Below are 21,135 nucleotides of genomic sequence, written 5' to 3'. Positions count from 1 at the left end.
AAAATACAAACTTTACAGGAGAAATGGAAGATGCAAATACTTAGACCTAAGAAAACCTAACCAAATCAAATCTAATGAAACTAAACTAACCTAATATTAATAGAAAAAAGCGATATCTAACATGCTGGATCCCTATACTTATATAATGTAACATAACAAAACCTTGCAGTAACTAAACTAATGTGAACAGAAACTACCGAAATTGTAACATTTCATAGAAACGATAGCTGGACTTCTTCTCCTAAACATTGTCCTTCACTTATTTTATCCATCGTAAAACACTTTTAATGTTTTTACACTAGTAACCCTACACTTCTAAACATAAAATGCAGGTATATTATTTTCAATTTTAATTATATTGCTTGCGGAAATTTATTCTCCATAAAATGTCTTTTCATGCAAATTTTGAGTTTTACCTGTAATTTTCTAAAATTTGGTGCGCCAAAAGTACACCAGCACCTTTCTGATTTTTTTTAGATTATCCAATTTAACAATGTAGCGTTTGGTATTAATATTAGTAGGATGTGCAGTGTAGTTAACATAGGAATCCATCAATTTTGTTCTTTTATTAAATAGAACTATTTCATAATATTGAAAATCGTTATTTGGTCAGACAGGAAAACTCCTCACGTGTATGGCACAAAACGGTAAGATTTCCTACGAGATCATAACATTTTTTCGAAGATAAATCCTAAGATATTTCCTAGGATTTATCGCGTGGTGTAAGAACGGCTTAAAGGTATTAACAGAATTCGAAGTTATAAAGCTAATTACGAAAAAAACGCACATGCTATAATAAATGTTTATAGAAAAAGTAAATTGTCTGAGAAGAAAGATTCTCGGTTATTGTGCACGTGCGTTGTTTGTTTTCCGCATGGGGTGCATGTTTTACGGAAGTTCAAGATTTTTATTGAATTTTTACTAGACGTAAGTCATTCTAATATCATAACGTAGTATAAAAAGGACAAAAGTGACCTAGAATATTTGTTATTTTTGTGGTAATTTAATCCATTGATAACTTACAATATTGCGCTGTTTTATAGATTTGCCTTGCACTAGAAAAATACAAGATCAATTGGTTACCATTTAACGTCTCTTTGTAGAGATGAGGATATGTGAAATTTGGGCTTCCTGTGTGAAATAGAATTAGTTACAACAATGTCTTCAAATTTCAAGGTCCCACGTTGAAACGAACCCGGAATTCGATCTTAATAGAAATATAGTACTAGAGGAATAGCGAGTGCTCCCACGTGTTATTGCGGGTACTAATAATGTTTGTTCTTCCTCCTCCACTTTTATATAGAATTTGTCTGAATTCAAACCTAATATAGTGCTATTGTGGCCCCGCGTAGCGTAGTCGCTAACGCTCTTGCCTTTAGTGCGAGCGGTGTTGGGTTCGATTCCCGGTGGGACACTCCGTCGAAAAAATAGTTTTTTCAGGCCAGCCATCCTGAGTGAGGTTTTCCTCATTCACATCAGGCAAAACCCGGGGTAGTATCTAACATATAGATCCAAGGCCGCTTCCTTTCCTTTCCCCCGGATAATATGCTCGCCGACGAACGTCATCCCATAAACGTAACGGGCTAACATGGCCATAGCTGCCTAAAGCCCAGAAATCTAAATCCTAATATAGTGCTATTCGTATGCATATTATCTTAGTAAACCATCTCAACTCTTTTTCCTGCATTTTAGGTCAAGCATCTAAAAACGGTAAAACATGTGTCTAATAATAAATGAGAAGTCTTTGTAACAAATTGGTCGGGTATGGACTTTCGGGGTTTCGGGTAGAACAACGATGAATTTTAAAGTACTTATTGAGGCTTAACAACAACTCAAAATGTATTACTACATAAAAGTAGGTAAGTACCCAGTGGGATCAGGTGTACCTAGTTTGGGTGGTATTTAGTATCCCTCAAATCCATCTACGCCTCCGGAGCCGGCACTTAGACTTATAGTGAGCCGTTGTAAACGTCCTATCGTCGCTAATGCACCTACTCCCTACGGACGTTCCCGCTCGGGACCCTCTGTTGCGTTCCTGATCTGACTCGGTTAGATAGCATTCGCTTTTTTTTTTTTTTTTTTTTTTTTTTTAATATTGGCTACCGTGCACAAGTTTGTTCGTGTTTATGGAGTGTAGTTTCTTTGTCATATATCCACACTGTATTTATGCTCATAAGTACATTACAGTTACGTACAGATAACGAACAGTAATCGCTACCAAGTGATTTGGGGGAGAAACTAAATAATATTCCCTAATTTGTACATTTATAAATATTTTGAAATGTATGTCTTTAAAATGTTGTAAAGAACATTACAGATATCTGTTTACCGAAAACCGCAACTCGGTATGCCTTACGGTTACCGAAATATGGAGAAATAAAAAGAGCGACACCTTAGAGGTATGGAGTTTTCGTACATGATCGTACTATCTCAGAAAATTGATTACTGATGCCTAACAACAACCTCAAAAGTAGTTTCAATCCAAACCAAACACACATCCCTATGGGATTTGGTGATACCGTAAGGTTTTCGAAACTTCCATTTTTAAACATTTCCAAAAATTGTCGTAACAAGAGTTTTGAGGAACAGTACAAGTGTATGTTTACCGATAACTGCATGTCGGTACTCGTAATGTTTACCAAAATATGGGAAAATAAAAGTAGCGATACCATAGGTATATGGAGTTTGCGGCTAGACGGTACAATTTTGAAAAATTTATTACCGATACTCAGGCCTAACAACTCAAAGAAAACTTATAATCCATCGCTATGGAGTTTGGGGGTTCGTTAAACTCCTATTTTTAAATATTTCCAATATATGACTCAAAAAGTTCTGAACAACGTTATGTGTTTACAAAAAACTGAAAGTAGGAATGACTAACAATTACAGAGAAACCATTGAATAAAGGCGATACCATAGGGGTGTGGGATATGCGTACGAGACGGCACAATTTCGAAAAAATAATTACTAAAGCGTAACAACAGTTCCCAGAACAGTTTCAGTCCAAAACAAAGGTATATACCTATGTGGTTTGGGCGTACCATAATGTTCGTACAACTCTCAATTTATACATACCTGTATTTCTAAAACAGATCTTAACAAAGCTGTAAAGAATGTTGCAGACATGTGTCTAGCGAAACTAGAACTTGGTATGTCTGACGGCTATCAGATATTATCAAATAATAGAGCTAAGGGATTTTCGTGTTAGATTGTAAAATTTCCTAAATCCGTCATTGAAGGTTAATAAGGACTCTCTAGAGCTAATGTCATCCTAAAGTAATTGGGTATCTCCATGGAATTTTAGAATATCATGGGATCTGCCAAGATTAAATTTTAAAAGCTTTTGAAAATATATCTTTACATTAATAAGGAGTATTACAAATGTGTTTGCCCAATATAACAGAAATAGTTGCTGGGTTTGGGCTTGATTTTTTTTCAATAAACTCATGTTTTGTTTCTGGTGTAAATAAAATTCTCGGGGTTGAACTTTTTTGGGAGGCCGTTGAGAAAATACTTCAACTAAGATATAGTGATCTCTACTCTAGAAAGCAAGAAATCATGGCAATGGGGTCCAATGTGCTGATCACACATCATTCATCTGGCTGGTCATAACATTGTGTCGACTAATGCAAGAAAGCTTTATATTTTATTACTGGTGTTCATTCTTTTCGTTCCAGAAAAATATTATCAAAAAAATGTGGGAAAATATATGCAAATCGTATTTACAAAAATTCATGTAAAATGGAAACTGCTGCTACTTTCGTAACTACCATGTAAATGTTCTTTCATTTTGTTCTTTATTTAGTGAGTTTCAGTATTTTTTAAAATTATTTCATAAGAAAGTTTCATAACTTAAATGTTTCTACACAATAAGAGTTAATTTGCGTGCAATGCGCTTTCTGTTCCGCTGTATAAACTAAGAAAATATTATTGAAGTATTTTCTTAGTAATTGACAGCGGACTGGAGGGTGTCCCGTGAGTTACTTATATATACAGTGTGTTCCGTTTGGAATCTGTTGCGATCAAATTCCCTTAAATAATGTTAAAATAATTTTATTTTTTCCAAATATACCTCAATAACTTCCTTGTCAAAGACCTACTATCACATACTGCATACCATTGGAAAGACCATTTCATCACTATTCAAATGCGCCATAGGTGAGCAATAAGCAATTTAAGATCAAAAATGCTTCACAACCAGCATCTCTCAAACCGTTGAGAATACGACACATAGTTATGTGAACTTTTTCTCTTAGAATCGGCAGTAGTACAATTTCCCAAATAACCTGATGCAGTGTCATGTGAAAAAATACAACTTTATGTGGTATCACATGGTATTTATTTCATGGTACAAAATTTCAGTATTTTGTCTGTTTAAAAGTTACAAGGATGTATCAAGATAAATGACCCACCATATATATATATATATATATATATATATATATATATATATATATGTGTGTGTGTGTGTGTGTGTGTGTGTGTGTGTGCACTGTATATCATCAAGAAGTGCCCTAATGAATTTTGTATGTATGTATAAATGTCAGTTTCAAAAAAATTCCCGTTCATCCTTTTTTAATTTCGTTCATTTATTCTTTCTTGTGTTTGATTTGTAGGTGAATCGCAGAGATGAAAAAGTTCAAGCACGCTTATCAGAAGAAAGGAAATCGTGTGAAACGTAAAAAGAAAAATGTAATGCCCCTTGAAAAGAAACAGGTGGAAGAGTCTGGTGAAGAAGAAAATGAAAACGACGCATCAGGTACGCATATCTCTCTCTCTCTCGCGCGCGCGCGCTACTGTATTTATCTTTGTGAACATACTGTAACCTTCAAAGAAGTTCTCTTGCACATCATTACGGCGTTCTTGCCACTTCGGGAATGTGTCGTGGAAATCCACATCTGCGTATCACGCTGGAATGTGCGAATGTCGTAAAAAGACGATGAACATCCACTTGGTTGAACTGCGGACATGTCTCTCCTTTTCCGATCGTGGAGATAGTGGGCTCTGCCACTGAGAAAACTATTGCTTCGTTTCAGTTATACCCGTACACTCAAATTTCAACATCAGCAATGATCCTCGACAAAAAGGACGGCTCTTCTATAACACGCTGACGGAGTTCTTAAGTTAGCGATTTAAATCTGCACCAATAGACTTGGAAGCGGGGTTTTTCCTGTTCATTGTTCATAGCCTGGGCACGAATTTGATACCCACACGGCGTATTTCAAATCTCACGTGAGAATTGACAGAAGTGCCCAGTTTCTTTGGCATATGCCAGAATTCAGACCTGAAGATAGAAAAATTTGGTAGTAGTTAAGTGTATTTATATTGCTTAATTTCAGTATTTTGGACTAAATTTCATAACAATATTGATTGTTTTTTCTCCTCCTCGAAAAGTTGTAACTAGAGGTACAAGAGCTCGGAAAAGTGCCGCTTTTTTTTTTTTTTTTTTTTTTTTTTTTTTTTTTTTTTTTTTTTTTTTAATATTAAAATTTCTGGCCTGAGATTTTTTTTGAACGTTTCAACTTTAATAAAGAAGTAAGAGAAATAACTTTAATGATGGAATAACACCTTTCTTTTCCCATTATAACACGAAAAAGGATCTAATTACTGCATTCTGAAGAGAGTGTGTGAGAAATTCAATAATCAAGGATAATCGATCACTGAATAGAAAAGGAAAAAAGCAAATCGGTGGGCTTTTTATTTATATATATATTTATATATATATATATTTATATATATATATATATTTATATATATATATAGCTAAAGATATCTTTTATGGAAGGAAATGTGCATAACAAGTGTATCTATGTATGGGTGATTCCACGAAAAAGGGAAATTTTCTGTCACGGGCATTTCTTCAAACTACTACTAGAAAGAATCACCTCATTTTAATTTTGTTTGGTAGTAACCGTCACAAAGTAGGTATTCCATGTATAACAGTTCGCAAATATAACACGAAACATACTTAAAAAAATAATTATTACCCAGATTTCTCAACACCGTGGGCTGTCACAGACTACAGTTGACTGATTTTAATCAATAAATTACAACTGAAGTCGCAAATCAAACATCATTTAATGGTAATTAAATGGAAGAGAACACTTGAATGTTTCGGTTTTATGGAAAGTAAATCTTTATAACGATTATTTTCGAAAGTTTGACTATGCTTCGTTTCTGTCACCTCTATTTCGTCTCAACTCCATGGCAATAGAAAAAATTATCATTGCTCTCAACAGATAGCATGGTCGTCCACATTGGCAACACCCACAAGAAGACAAGGCAGACATGTTTGACTGAAGAACAGAAAAAGTTGTGTGCATGTGTTAAAAGCTATAGGAAAAATATTTTTGTGTGTGGAAAGCAGGTGCGTATATTAATTGATACTCAACACCATGGTATTTATTACTGAATGTATTTGTATGGTATATACCTTCTTTCCCTTGAGAAACCTACGCCTTAACGTAGAAAATGTATACACAATTACTCACATATACTGGTTAAAAAGTGGGCTGGTAAAGATAAATTATATTCAATTTTCTCAACTCCATGGTGCTCAACTCCATGTCCATTTGAAAACTAAGGAATCCACGGAGTTGAGACAAGTTCACGGAGTTGATAATCCTATAGTTTTGTTATGCACATGCTCTTCCAAATATTTGTTCTTTCAACATATTGATAGAAATAAAGCTCGTTTATGGTCTAGTGACTAGTACGCTCGCCTTTCGTGCGTGGTTCTGGGTTTGTTTCCCGGTGGAAGCTCAAAAATTAATGAATTCGCACAGTGAGGTAATTGAAAAACTCATTTGAGTAGAGATGTACTGAAACCTGATCGCGCAGACCATCACAACGGCCGTAGGAGCCGACACCCTGATCACGTGTCATTCACACTCAAAGGCCGGCTGGTGGATCCTAGCCCATTTAAGGAGTGTTTCGCGGAAGTTCAGATTTGGGGCTATCAGGTAGCCGGAGGTAAAACTTCAGTCAAGTCAAGATGGTGTCTGTTTTTAACCTATTGACGTCTCAATCTATTGACGTTTTTAACCTATTGACGTGTTATGCGCACCAACAAAAAGCTTTTAAAGAAGCAATAAGACAAATATTTTTGTGCATCGAGAGCAGGTGAGTAAATTGATATTGGTTTATTTCCTCTCTTGATTGATTGATTGTTATATTAGTTCCTAAGTGAGGTCGTGACCCGACTACGGCAGGTCTCATAGTTTTGGAGCTATGGACCTTTAAAGTTAATTTTTTTCATGTTTTCGGCAGCCTATAATTCCGAAAGGAGCATTTGTCACCCAGGTTGTCTGTACTTTTTGTCTTATCTTTGTGTCAGGAATCAGCTTCCAAACGATGTGTGTATTGTTTTGAAAACACCTTGTATATATACCAAATATACAAATACACTTACCAAATGTTGCAAAAGTATTGCACTTTCGACGTGTTGACTTGATCACACAGAGAAGACAGACGGTTTACATAAGCTCAGAAAACAAATGAAGTAGACCATAGTAGACAATTAGACAATTATAGACAAGTAGACAATTATAATCTTAATCACTTATAAACCAAAACTTATCACCCAGATGTATCACGTTTCTCAACTCCACAGCAATTTTCAACTCCGTGTTCACTAATCTCAACTCCGTGGGTGTTGAAAAGTTTATTATTTTTTATTTACGGAACAAAAATTTTCCAAGTGAAAATTTCCCTTTTTCGTGGAATCACCCGTATATGGATAACATTTATTGAGTCTGTTAACATTTGAGTGGAAGAAGGTCAAAAACACAATACCCAAGTTTCCTCTATTTCAAATATATTAACGCGGTATAAAGAAAGAAAGAATAAATTCTGTAATTAATGAACTTTACTACTGTTAAACTAACATCACACCGAAAATGATCATTTATGACTTCAAATGTTATGACTAAACTTATACTAGGTTCTAATAGAATATTTGAAGCGCACAATAAAGTGTTTCCCGAACGGAGAATGAAATGTTCACGCAATTGTATACCAAAGCAGATATGGGTTTGTATCTGTTCATGATAGTTTGTGATAGTTTTCTTTTCGTTTGTGATAGTTTTCTCTTCTTCGTCAGTTTGAATTTAGGTAACCTGTATAACACAAGATGTATAACTTTCACGAACTTGATAAACGTGGTTAGGAAACCAACATGACACTTGTGATATATTGGGTTGCATTACTTGCGCTGCTAACCAGCAACAAAATACCATTTAGAAATCCAGTAAATATAGCCAGTCCTGAACTGAACGTAGGATAAATAGTGAATGTTAAAGGCTTTTTTTAAAAATTCTAGAATTCACTATAGAGAAGCAAAAGTAATACTTGAATGACAAAATGAAAAAGAAATCAATAAAGCGAAAATGTCTGATTTCTACTCCAAAATTCTAGCTTTTTATGGGAGAAAACCTCCATCCCAAAAAGACTTTTTTTATTTTCAGTTGTAACGTTATTATTATTATTAATGCTTGTAATTTTTGTACTTTTAGTGTTTAAGATATGGATATGTCATTTTAAAGACATGAATAATATGTTTGTGTCATACCAGGGTCATTGCAAAAGTCATGCCAACTGTTTTCTTTTTCAAAAATTGCAAGGAATAAAAAAATTCTGAAATATTCAAATAGAAAGTTAGTTCATATGTAAACATTACATGTAGGGAGGTGGATCAACACACACACATCACCATAAAGATAAACCACGAGAAAAATGAAGAAAAACATTTTATCGTTTCAAACGAGTTTTACTGTCAGTTGCAACAGTACACAATAGTACGTCACCTTATTCTGTCATGATGTCCTGCCATCTTGTGTGCGTAGTTTTGTAATGTACTATTTGTACTATTGCAATTAACAGTAAAACACGTTTGAAACGATAAAAAAAAAGTCATTTTTCTCGTGCTGTGTTCTTATGGTAGTGTGTCTGTTCATCCATCTCTCTACATGCAATGTTTACATATGCCTTCCATTTGCATATTTCAGTTTTTTTTATTCCTTACCATTTTTGAGAAAGAAAATAGTTGCTATGACTTTTGCAATGACCCTCGTATTATCAGCAGTCAGTTCTATGTTCCGTGATGACATTTTATGTTAGTTATAATCTGCAATATATTTCGAAGAAAAATCGTTATTTCTGTGGAAGCAATGAGTTCTAAATTGGAATGCTACTACGATATTTTGTTTTGACATTATTTATATATTACAATCAATGAGTCTTCTTGACAGACTTTGGAAAAATTAATGAATTTCAAAGTAAATAAACTGGAAACTTTTTTTTAAAAAATTGGAACTTTCTAATAATTGAGAAGCAAGATAACTCTAATCACAAATTTGTTTCTATTTCGGTGCACGTAAGTAAATAAATTTCTACACAGCGAAAACCTTTATGTGTACAAAACCTGTTGATTAAACAAGTTTTAGTTTCATTGATATACTATCAATACTTAAACAAAAAAGACGCAAGCAATAAATATAGAGTTTTACTTTTTGTTACTTTTTCATATATTACTAGATGAACCTGCACATCATTTCTACACAGCATATCATTCACATATGAGCATGAATCTCCTTATCATTCCTCACAACATCTATACATGCACAAACACAAGTGAAAGACATCTTAATAAAAATCGGCAAGGGGTACCATAAAGGGGAGATTTTTTCAATATCTCGCATCATTTGCAAGATTGAGCCTACTTCCGGTTGTAGTTTCTAATTCATGTATGATCATTGTTTTCTTTCTTCTTGCATGCAGTATGCAATAAGCAAATACATTACGTATACAATTAATTATAATGTCAGTGATATATTGTGTTCATTGCAAAACACTCCACACAATAAAGATTTCTCTTAGAGTGGAGAAATGGTTATCCTTCGTTTTTCATTATCATTTAGCTATGAAACAAACACCTCAGAGACATACAACCCATATATACAAATATGTGGTGTTGGAATGTATAACTCGTAGGATATATATATATTTTTTAAAATTCAACACTTTCAATGTACCCCTAAAAATGTAATAAAGAAATAACAACCTTTTAAAAAAAATTCAATTACAACTGAACAATCTGCACAAAATTTGGAATCGACCAGTGAAAACGGCACGTTTCTAGCACTTGTGGTTTTCGAGATCATGATGTCGAAAGAATTGGAGATAAACATATAAACTTTTCTTGAACATAAACGTATAAATCTAGCATTTTAATATATAGATAGTTACCAATTTAGAATCCTGAATAAACAAACATGAAAACCAAGAATTATATGAAACCATCATAGAAAATGTGTGTTTTTTTATAAAAAACATATTTTTTGTTGCAGAATTGACTGACAATGAGGAGGTGGAGAGTGATGATGATGGAGAGGACAGTACCGTTAAAAACAAGTCAAAAAAAAGTTCGGAAGAAATTCAGCATAAGAAATCTCTCGCAAGACTAAAGGAAACAGATCCTGACTTCTATAAATTTCTGGAGGAAAATGACAAAAGCTTGCTTCAGTTTAATCCCCTCGAAAGTGAATCAGATGATGATGATGGTAGTGAAAATAGTGAACAGGATGTTCATGAGCCACCTGATAGTCTAGAGGTAAGTTCTCACTACATCTTATTTTATTTATATATTAAAAATAGAGCAAAAACTTCCTATTTTACATGTCATTCATATCAGTGTTTTATATGTAGAGTATACACATTTATGGAAAGTGACCATAAAGTGATGCATTTACAAATAAACTTGTAGAAGTGCATTTAAAAAGTTCCCTTACACATAATCTGATTCGAACAAAATTCGCACTATAGAATGTGTGTAGAGGACATGCAGACTTAAGTTTGAACAGAGTGAGTGGAAATGAGTAATGACATAGTAGCTGTTTTATAGGTATCTGGGAATTGTTTCGAACATCTTGATTAGCTAATCGTTTGTTTGAGCTTTCCCCATTCTTGACTGGAAAGTGGGTTAGCATTACTCGTACAACTTCCATTTACTTTGAATCTGATTGTAATGTTTCCAGAGGGTACTTTGTTAGTAGTTTGAAGATCGTCGCACTACGGATGAGTGGAGCTGTGTTTCCAGTCTGTGTCTGTACTCACAGGGGCACTAGGACGCCACTAAGTACCTATTGACTAAAAAAAATGACTTCAATTGGGGCTGCTACAAGATAGTACAGTAAACCCTGTCAACTTAGCCACCTCTCTAAGTTGGTCACCTACTTATCTTGGCCTTGTTCGTCTTAAACCTGCATTTTCCCATAAAACATTCGTTACTTCTCTGTAAGTTGGCCACCTGTCTACCTTGGAAGTTGGCCACACTGAAGCAATCTTTATCCTATGATGGTAATGATAAATTTACCTGCGTATCTTGGCCACGCAAAATACCATTTTGTTATTTTTCTTAACTCTTTCGTATGCCCATATGAAAGGCAGATGTTCCGTATTTGTGACTGGAGACAAAGAAGCATGGATTCCCACGATTTTCTGTTGGAGGTCAATGGCCAGAACACTATCCTGACAAAGGGGTGATGAACAAAGATATGAATAAGAAAAAGCTCGTACAGGAATTCAGGAAATGGATGTACGTATTTGTTTATCCTGTCTGTTCTGGGTCATCAGTGGGGAGCTTTAGTAATTCCGGAAAATTCTCGAGGTTAAAGCTAACCATCTGAATTGTCATCTATTGGCACCTGACAGCTTGTCGAAAGATAGCGGAGGTTTTGAGATATGAATTCCCTTAAGATTTTCTCTAAACATCTTTTACTCCGAGGGAAACACTTGTAGCTTATTAACAAGAGGTAGTTGACTACAATATTAGAATGTGCATATCTGCCAAAAATAATAAAAGAAATACATCTAGAATGAACCGCAATTCAGTAACAAGTAAAAAGAAGTCATATAAGCTGCATATGAATTGTTCAATTTATTATAACTTAGCTTTTCTTGTTTTCAATCTGAATAACTCAGTGTGCTCTAATATCAATTTCAATACACTTCGTACATACGCTTCTATTTCACGGTTGTTTGTGTTATTGTGTTTTCAATCCGAATAATTCAATGTACCATACTAGCTTTCAGGAAGAGAAAGGTCTGTGTACACTGATGTCCAAAATGATTGTTGCATATATATAACTGTCTTCTTGTAAGAATATAATTTGATAATAATTTTGCAGGTTACTTTTAATACTGATACTATATGTATAATCGGGAAATGTATATTTGTGGTAATTTCATAGGAAAAGAATTATAAATACGAAAATTAGTGTGAGTAAAACAAAATGTTGCTAATGGCCAAGAAAGTTTTATTTTCGTACTATTGTTCTTGTTTACTGCTCTTTTGACATGAAATTAGCCACATACATGTCTTTGTCGATTATACACATACCATTATAAGAAATATTCGGCGAATTCGTTATCAAATTTTATTCCTACAACATATTTATAGACGTGCGACAATAATTTTGGACATGAGTGTACACATTATTTATAAGGAACTGTCGTGCCATTGCTTATTAAAATTTTACAATGAAGTAATATTAGAAATCCTATTCTAAAAATACACCAATCACTCTTATTTTCTGTGAGTTTGCTACTTTTCAATGGAACCGATGATGGCCAACATAGACAGGTCTCACCGTATAGTAATATACAGGATGGGAGACAGAGAGATTCCTCCTCAGCAGATGTATCTCGTAGTGCCCAGTGCAGTGGAATTCGCCTGGACAAAAGAATAAGAATGATTCTGGCTGCCCTAACTGACAGTACAGACCGCCAGGGTAATCGCATCCACCGTGGCTCTACATGTAAGCACACGAATATTAAGCAGTCAGTTGTTGGAGGCAGTTCTATGTTCTTCCAGGAGTACTCCGTATACCTGCTTTCCTTCGACAGCGTCTTCGGTGATGTCAGGAAAAAATGGAGGGAGGTGGTATTTGCCATGCATGAACGTTATTCCTCTTCCGGACAGTGATAGCCTAATAAGAAAGTGCAGCACATGTTTATACTCCCCATATAGGACTCACAACTTGCATTCTGCTATGAGAGGTAACAAACTACACATCTCACTTGCTTTGGTCTTCATTCAGAGTGCATTCGGGACATCGTCACTCCTGTTTTCTGAGCTTTGTAGACGCTTAAGGGCCGCTGTGGCCCAGTGGTAGAGCGTTCACCTCTGGTGCTTGGGGTACCGGGTTCGATCCCAGCTCCCACCAAGTGAACTTTGGGGTGGACAAACACCGTGTGCGTGGGTTTCCTCGGGGTTCTCCCGTTTCCTCCCACTTTCTTCATTCCACTATTTCATTCATTACTCATCACCGTCACCTTTAGCCTAACCGGCATAAGCGTGGGACGTAAAACCCAAAGTTTTTTTTGTAGACGCTTTTCTGGATTCCATCCTCTTCCAGAATAACCCGCTTCTTCATACCTTTGGGTTAGTTGTGTATTAGGTACTTCTACTCTGGCGTGCAAGGTCACCGGTTTAAACCTCTATTGAGCACGTGTGGAACATGGTTGGAATGCGCCTGATCATAATTCAGGCCCCGGCATCGATCATCACTAAGCTATTCCAAGATCTATAATGAGCACGAAATACCCAGTCAACTTCTGTACGACCATCCATCTGACCGAACAATTTCAAGTATTGCCGCTCATATTGGTTAACACGTACCATTGAAGTAAATACTGTATTTTTTCAACACCTTGTATAACATGTTCGGGATGTTGATATCACTATCACCTTCCGCCGCTTTGTACACCAATTTTGAACCATATCTCTGAATTCCTACTGTTCTTAAACTCGTTTCTACTAATGAATTCTAGGACGGGGTTTCTCTCAACCTGTGGTACGGGAGCCACTGTTGATATATTCGACTTATTAAGGTATTAATAGTTAATATGCTTTGGTGGTACGCGAGTAGAAAAGGCTCACTGTTCTAGAATATGTAAATGTCATAAACGGTGTGTATGTGTGTAAGTATTGAAACTAGCTTGCTGTGAAATTTGTACTAATTAATTTTAAATAGGCTAAAGGAAACTGAAGACGAAGTGTATACAGAACAGCCTGAAGCATATGTAAAGTGTATACATAACAAAATCGTACGAGCGAATAATTGAAACTATAAAGTAAGAAGGGAAGATTTTTTACACCATCCTGGACCTGAAAGAGTATCACTGAGCCATCACATCGCACTGAAAGCCATACTTTGTACATGTAAATGCATTGTTGTCCATTCATCATGATAAGAGAGGTGGCGTCCCTAATTTCATTCTTCACAAAAAGTGAAGAAACTTCGAATAAATTTTCTGGAAAGTCTTTTAGCTAGGAAGTCCATATGATATTGCACAATATCATAGTAGTGTGACTCCTAAGTTCCTATATATTAAGCCTGCTTGAGCTATTAGTACATAATCTACCTTTACAACGTACAACGTGCATGTCAGAATTGATATTGCTGACAGAATATAAGCTGTGGTGAGTTTGTCCGAAAAGAACTATGCTTCATCAGTGAGAATATGGGTGTTACGAAAATATTTACTGGACGAAGATTAAGTTTTGGTTTGGAATTGGGTTTTGTTCAACCGAAATAAGAAAGCAAGGACGAACCTGATGTGAAGTTAATTGATGCGATTCCTTAATGAAATCGAAAGGAACTCATCTTTGTCTTCTCTATCTTGTTAGAGTTTCATCCAGAAGATCATCAATTGTCGAATTTTCGTTGGCTATGTCGAATGTTTGATCATTTGTGTAAGTATAGGTAAGGAAGTGAGTTTTAGTGAGGATAGATGAACGAAAATTATTTGACCAAATAATAACTATGTACACTAACATTATCATTTGCAAAGGCGAATAGCTTGAAGCTTCCAGTGCTGATTTCCTTAAAATTTATTTTTAATATTATATATAGTTACTATCTTCGTAATTAATTCCCATCCATCATATGCCGATTAAAACCTCTCTTAACTTACCTATGTCTTAACGATGCTAATATTATAGCAAAAAATCAATGATTAAATGAAATTGGAATAGATTAAAGAAAAGTAAGTTGAGTTTATTATAAGATGGTCCTTCAAACTGCTTACATTGGCAATACATTAGATTCTGCCTGTTTGTGTACATATCTTTTTGTGTCTAATTCTCGATAATGTCTTTACCATAAGACGACATAGTATTTTTTTTTCTTTCTTTCCCTCTGTTAATGCGTTAGTTTTGGAAGCTTTCCAGGTAATTTTTTGTTAGATTTACACATGACTTCCGTGCGCTGTCACTGTCGATGTTTGTTGCAGATATCTTAAGACTTTTTCTCCTTTCTTTCTATAATCACAACAAGCAAGTTCAAAAGTAAGAGGTTCTTCGGATTCTTGGGAGTAACCATATCGCGGTAGCTTGTTTTGATACGTTAGTCGCGAATTCCATTTTTTAGTATGGATCGAATCTTCAGAAGCTACAAGAAGTAAATACGGGACTAGGATTTGACATACCGATGTTTAGGTGATGTCATCGAATTTTCTTATTTTTCTTTCTTAAAGATATATTTCTTTTTTCTTATTCCTAGTTTTGCATAAAAAATTAATTCTAAGAAATCATTTCAGGTTGCAAGTGATGAAAGTGATTTTGAAGCAGACCAGTCTTCCCCTGTCAAACAGATTTCTGATAGTTCTGTGAACAATGTTATCTCAGTTCCAATGGTTAAGAAGTGGCAACAAGATCTGCAGTCTGACAGGCAAGAACTTCTAGTACTTACGCTTGTTTGTAACGATATAAATTGATATGTTTGTTACTAATAATTAGTTGTTAATCTTAACACGGTCTGCGTCGTACTATAATTTTCCTAGACATTGTCGGCAGATTCACAAATGTCATCTAATACTTTGGCATGTATGGGATTGAAGGATGAGGTAACAAAACTTAATAAATTGAGTTCTTGTTCTTCACAAACTGTTAAAGGGGAATTCGACTTCCTGTAAATACTTAAAAAACGAGAACTACTCCTCTTTGGGATTCACGTAGTGGAACAGAGCTTTCTAATACACTGCGTACAAGTTGTAGTGTAGTGTTGTCAACATAGTCATCATTCCTCATTAATTGATTCACAGATTCTGTTGAAGTAAAATTTTGTGGCAACGAGTAGGAATGAGATTAATGGAAGTTTAATACGTGTAGGCAATAAGTGCTATATGTGTACTTGTTTTAATAAGGAAATAATAGTGGGCTCCGTTTATTTTTCTGATATGACACGAAAACATTTGATAACTTCATCCTAATTTAAAATGGGAATCAAGGAAAATCGGGCATTCTGTATGAAAGATAGAAAACAAATTGGTGGACTCTATTTTCAACGAATTTTTTGTAGAATATGGGAGTAATGTTTTAGTGAAAAGGTTCATAGTGTCAGCAGTAATTACTGAAATTGTATTGGTTAAATTTTGTTCCACGGAATTGTCAGTTATAATTTACGTATAAACTGAAATTTCTGTTAATCACTTGATTTAGGCTTTTTAAGTCGCACTTTATGTAAAAGCATAGACTGAACATGAACAGCATTTGTGGGGATCTTCAGAATTCTAAGAGGAGGAAATAATTTTTACTGTCTTACTTCAAACTTATTGACACGATATGATGATTAAAGAAAGAAAAGGCTCTGTCGATAAATTAACTTTACTATCGTGTTAGGGTTTCAAAATACGCAAAGTTGTAGTGCATTTCGTTACTTTTCAGACTAAATTGAGCTCTTCTATTAAGTTCAAATGCTTTGTTAAATGTTTCTCCAAGTCAGAACGTGGTGTAAGCGTTTTTGTATCTGTTTTTTAATGTTTTTTTGTATTGTTTTCTTGCCTGTAAGTTTAAGTTTAAGCATAATAGTAAGTAAAATAAAATATTTGCCTAAGTACGTGTTCTTTTTATTTTTTAACTAAAATTTTCGGTGATTATTCCCTGTAACCTTCGGGTTAAAAATAAAAAGAAGACGTACACAGGTATTTTACCCTATTTTATTTTACTTATTACTATACGGGGGGGGGGGGGGGCTCGGTGGCTCAGAGGTAGAGCGCTTACCTCTGGTGCGTGGGGTTCCTGGTTCGATCCTCACTCAAGCCGAGTGAACTTTGTGGTGGACAAACACCGTGTGCGTGGGTTTTCTCGGGGTTTTTCCGTTTCCTCCCACTTTCTTCATTCCAGTTTTTCATTCATTTCTCATAATCACCGTATCCTTTAGACTAGCCAGCATAATCACGGGATATAAAACAAAGATTCCATTTCTTTTTTTATTATTATACGTTAATATACAAGTACGTAAATGATAGTGAATACGTTTAGTTTAAGCAACCGAGGAAACATAGATGACAAGATGTATAAGTCGCAGATATTGATGAGGTGATTAGGCAACAAAAACTACATCAGTGGTAAGTTAAGTTGCATAATATATTGTGAAGGCAGCTTCTTAAGTGTAGAATCTACAAGAAAATAAAACTGGTACTTGAGTAAGAAGAAACGTACGTATATGTATAAACGAAAATTCCAATTATTTTCCCGAAGTAAATCTGCCTTAATGGAAAAACAGATATATATCAAAAAGGCTGGAGTAGTGCTACGAATGATCGAATGATGTCTAAACAACTAGGGAATGTCACTTACTGAACATTAAAAAAAAAGTTTAGAAAAGTGTTTGATTGAACAGTGCTAAGATAAGTAATGTTGATCATAAGTCTCAAAATGTTTCTATGGCATACAACAGCAACCGAACAACTAGTGTTGCAACTGCCAATTATTAGTTCAACATTGAGAAAGTAGACGAGACCTTCATATTGTAGATTTTGATCGAAAACTACTTACCGCAAGCTACCATATTAATTGCTGCTACTTTTTTAATTAAAGTAGAATATATCAGGTAAATATGTGATTTTATCGTAGTGTCTTTGGTCTTTCGTTGACTGAGACATTTATTAAGTCTTCTTATTATCCACAGATCCCTGAAAACGATAGCTGAAGTTATAAAGGCTTTTCATGGTGCAGTGCTGCGAGTGACGAATGAGGAGCAAGATGAACCTTCGAAGTACAAAGTTAATGGAACCACAGGTACTTTTTATCCAATATTTTTATAGAATTTCGGCGCAGTCAGTTAGTTTTTAACAAAGGATTCAGTTAAATTTTATCGTATAAAATTTTACATTAGTGTAATAATTATACAACGAAGAAAGTCATGGTGTTTAATTTAAACAAAGGAAACTGTTCAGTTACACCAGCTGGAAGGGAAAAAAGCTTTCGTTACCGTGAAAATATGAAGTGTAGATTAGAAACAAAAACAAGAATAGGAATGTCCAAGAAATTATATAGGGGTAAAAAGTGTATTTGCTGGGTCTTTGATGAAAGATTAAAATATCAAATATGTCTGCGAAATATAACACTGTTTGATACAGAAACATAGATATTAACAAAGCAAGTGCCTTCAAAATATAGGCATGGGGAAAAATGGAGGGAAAAGATAAAAAAAGTATTTCCGTTTGCGTTTGAAATTTATCAACTATTACTAAAGCAAAAATTCTTCCGTCATGAAGAGAATTTGCAGGTATTTTATTTATTTAAAATTTTGTTTTATAGGCTTTTCTGTTTAGATGTTACGTACTTGTCACGTCTTAAACTTCACTTTGACCAGGGTTGTGTACCATGAAATGTTTCGAGGGAAGCTAAAGATTAAGTATCACTGAGCAAATATGCGTGCACTTAATTAAATATGCAGACTAGAAATCATTTAAAGTTAAGGCCAATGTTTGGATATATGTTTTTTTTTTTTTTCTTTCTTTTTCTTTCTTTCTTTCTTTCTTAGAGATATAAATTAGTATCCCAAGAAAATGGCATTCAGGAACAAATTAACATGCTTTCTGAACTAGATACTCAAAATTGTTACTCCAGATAAACTTTAAATAATAAACACAGGTATTAAAAATCTATAAGAGTAACAGGAAAGAAGAAAGGAAGTACAGGGTAAAGGAACCAAAAATAAACAATATCCGTACCAATTTGGCCAAAACTTTTATATAGGTACAAAAGGTATTGGAAAAATATAATTTAGAATAGTACTAAAACCATCTTTGCCTTTCTTAATATTAAAGATACGATAAAATTCACCATGCTAAAGTTCATTTGGGGAGGGAGGGGATCTTTGCTTCAATTTAAGCAAAATTTATTTTGCCTGTTTCACTCTATATTGCCTATTTTATTGTTTAAATGCCGGAAGCTGCTTATTCTTTGTATTTTCTTCAAACCAGGATTTCATGATAGTAAGAATGTCGTGTATTAGATTTCTTTTTCAAGAAAGGTTTCTATCGATTCCAAGAAATTTATAAAATAAGAGATACTAATGTTGTTCAGGTCAAGGTCAGGCTTTATCTTTATACATGAAAAGAATGTCACCGCAAGGGATTGCTGCATGTGAATCTCATCGTCTCCTCCCATTTCTTCTTTATTTGTGACAGCTTTGCATTCCACAGATTCACCAAGAAAATAGTGTAAGTTCTCCAGGATCTCATTATAGTTTGGTGGCGTTTCTTTTGTAATCGGTCGTGAAAAGAGGTTTGTATATGTGCAGTTTTCTTTGGATTAGTATGTGTAGTAATAAAATGGTCAGAAACTGTGGACAGCTGTATGAAATGGCAAAATACTGTGAATAGTTTGTTTAGCAAATATACATCGAAATAGTTTCATACCTCTTTCTCTTAAAGAACATATTCTCTACGAACAACAATCAAGTACACTCATGTCCAAAATTATTGTCGCATGTCTATAAATATGTTGTTCTAGGAATATAATTTGATAACGAATTTGCCCGGTATTTTTTATAATGTTAGTATGTGTATAATCGGCAAAGACATGTATGTGGTATATTTCATATCAAAAGAGCAGTGAATAAGAACAACAAAACGAAAAAAAAAAAATCTTGTCCATTTAGCAACATTTTATTTTACTCATTCTAATTTTCGTATTTATAATTCTTTTCCTATGAAATTTACCACAAATATACACTTCCCGTTTATACACATAGTATCAGTATTAAAAGTACCCTGCAAAGTCATTATCAAATTATATTATTACAAGAAGACAGTTATATATATGCGACAATAATTTTGGACATGAGTGTAGATTTCTAAATCACTTTAATACTATTTACCACTTTGATTCAGTATTTGTATTTCATTCAATGCCATAACTTGTGGGGTAGGGAGTATTTGCTCCCATTTAAGCTTCCCACCGTTCGAGGGAGTCCACATCAGGGTAAAACTTCCTTACCCCATTTGATATGATACGTACAAGGAAGTAAGTATAAATGAAGCATGGAATAGGATCATAAACGAAAATGTGATCTGGGCACATTTTAGTAAAATGTCTATTAGATCCCCAGAAATAAAATATATTTTTTAAGGCTTTAAATTGTGTCAAATAATGTCTCCTTAGTTTAACTAAAGGAATGACGCAAGGAATGGACCACCATACCATTTCGAAAAGAACTGAAACTAATTGAAGGTGGTACTGCTGCTCCAAATTAATATGGGTCCTGCTTGAGTGAAGCGCTTACTGGATCCCTTAGAAGAAATAAAAGTTTTCTAACGTTTTGAATTCTAGGGGGTGCAGATTTTATAATTTTCTAGGGGACACAAATATTAATGATTGCTCTTCCAGGAAAAGTTCAACATTACGGCGCTGGTGTCATTGAATGGCAGTTAAGTGCCTATTTTAAACTAGAAGTTTTATAAGTGCATATTTTCTATGTTCGTACTGTCTAAACAACCCGATCTCTGGTTATTACTTAGGCAACTAAGTCCTTTCAGGTATTTACTCGATGACATGCCAATATAAACATTTTTGCGTAGGCATGACAAGAAGAAATACAGCAACAAGAATGAAGAACACTTGAGAGATTCACAGGAACAAGACCTAACAGTTCCATGCTTATCAAGAGACGTAATGAAAATTCCGTAAGCAAAGTAAAAATAATAAAAATAGTATACTGTCTCCCTGTAATATTCCTTCACTTTTTTTTTTTTTTTTTTTTTTTTTCGTAATCGATCGTGTTCCACACGCTCAATAAGTAAGGTAAAATACTTCACAAGGTGTCTTCACAAATAGAAAGAATT

At 34.5% G+C, this 21,135-nt stretch overlaps 1 protein-coding gene across 2 annotated transcripts in view; it reads left to right on the top strand.

Annotated features, from left to right (window-relative positions):
• Positions 1 to 771: 771 nt before the first annotated feature.
• The window catches only part of Noc2 (Nucleolar complex protein 2), a 52,460-nt gene continuing 32,096 nt past the window's right edge, over positions 772 to 21,135 (top strand). The window contains exons 1-5 of one of the 2 annotated variants that reach the window (XM_081768657.1): positions 772 to 927; positions 4,617 to 4,759; positions 10,347 to 10,609; positions 15,601 to 15,731; positions 17,973 to 18,082. In XM_081768657.1, the coding sequence (XP_081624783.1) occupies positions 4,630 to 4,759; positions 10,347 to 10,609; positions 15,601 to 15,731; positions 17,973 to 18,082 (634 nt within the window). In that variant the 5' untranslated portion in view covers positions 772 to 927; positions 4,617 to 4,629. Of the gene's footprint in view, positions 928 to 4,616; positions 4,760 to 10,346; positions 10,610 to 15,600; positions 15,732 to 17,972; positions 18,083 to 21,135 lie in introns of those variants that run through there. The other variant, XM_081768667.1, reaches the window with a different exon arrangement.

This window comes from Thermobia domestica, chromosome 1 (assembly GCF_964235325.1).
Source record: "Thermobia domestica chromosome 1, izTheDome1.hap1.1, whole genome shotgun sequence".
NCBI classification, from domain to species: domain Eukaryota; kingdom Metazoa; phylum Arthropoda; class Insecta; order Zygentoma; family Lepismatidae; genus Thermobia; species Thermobia domestica.
This window is presented reverse-complemented; position numbering and strand designations above follow the sequence as displayed.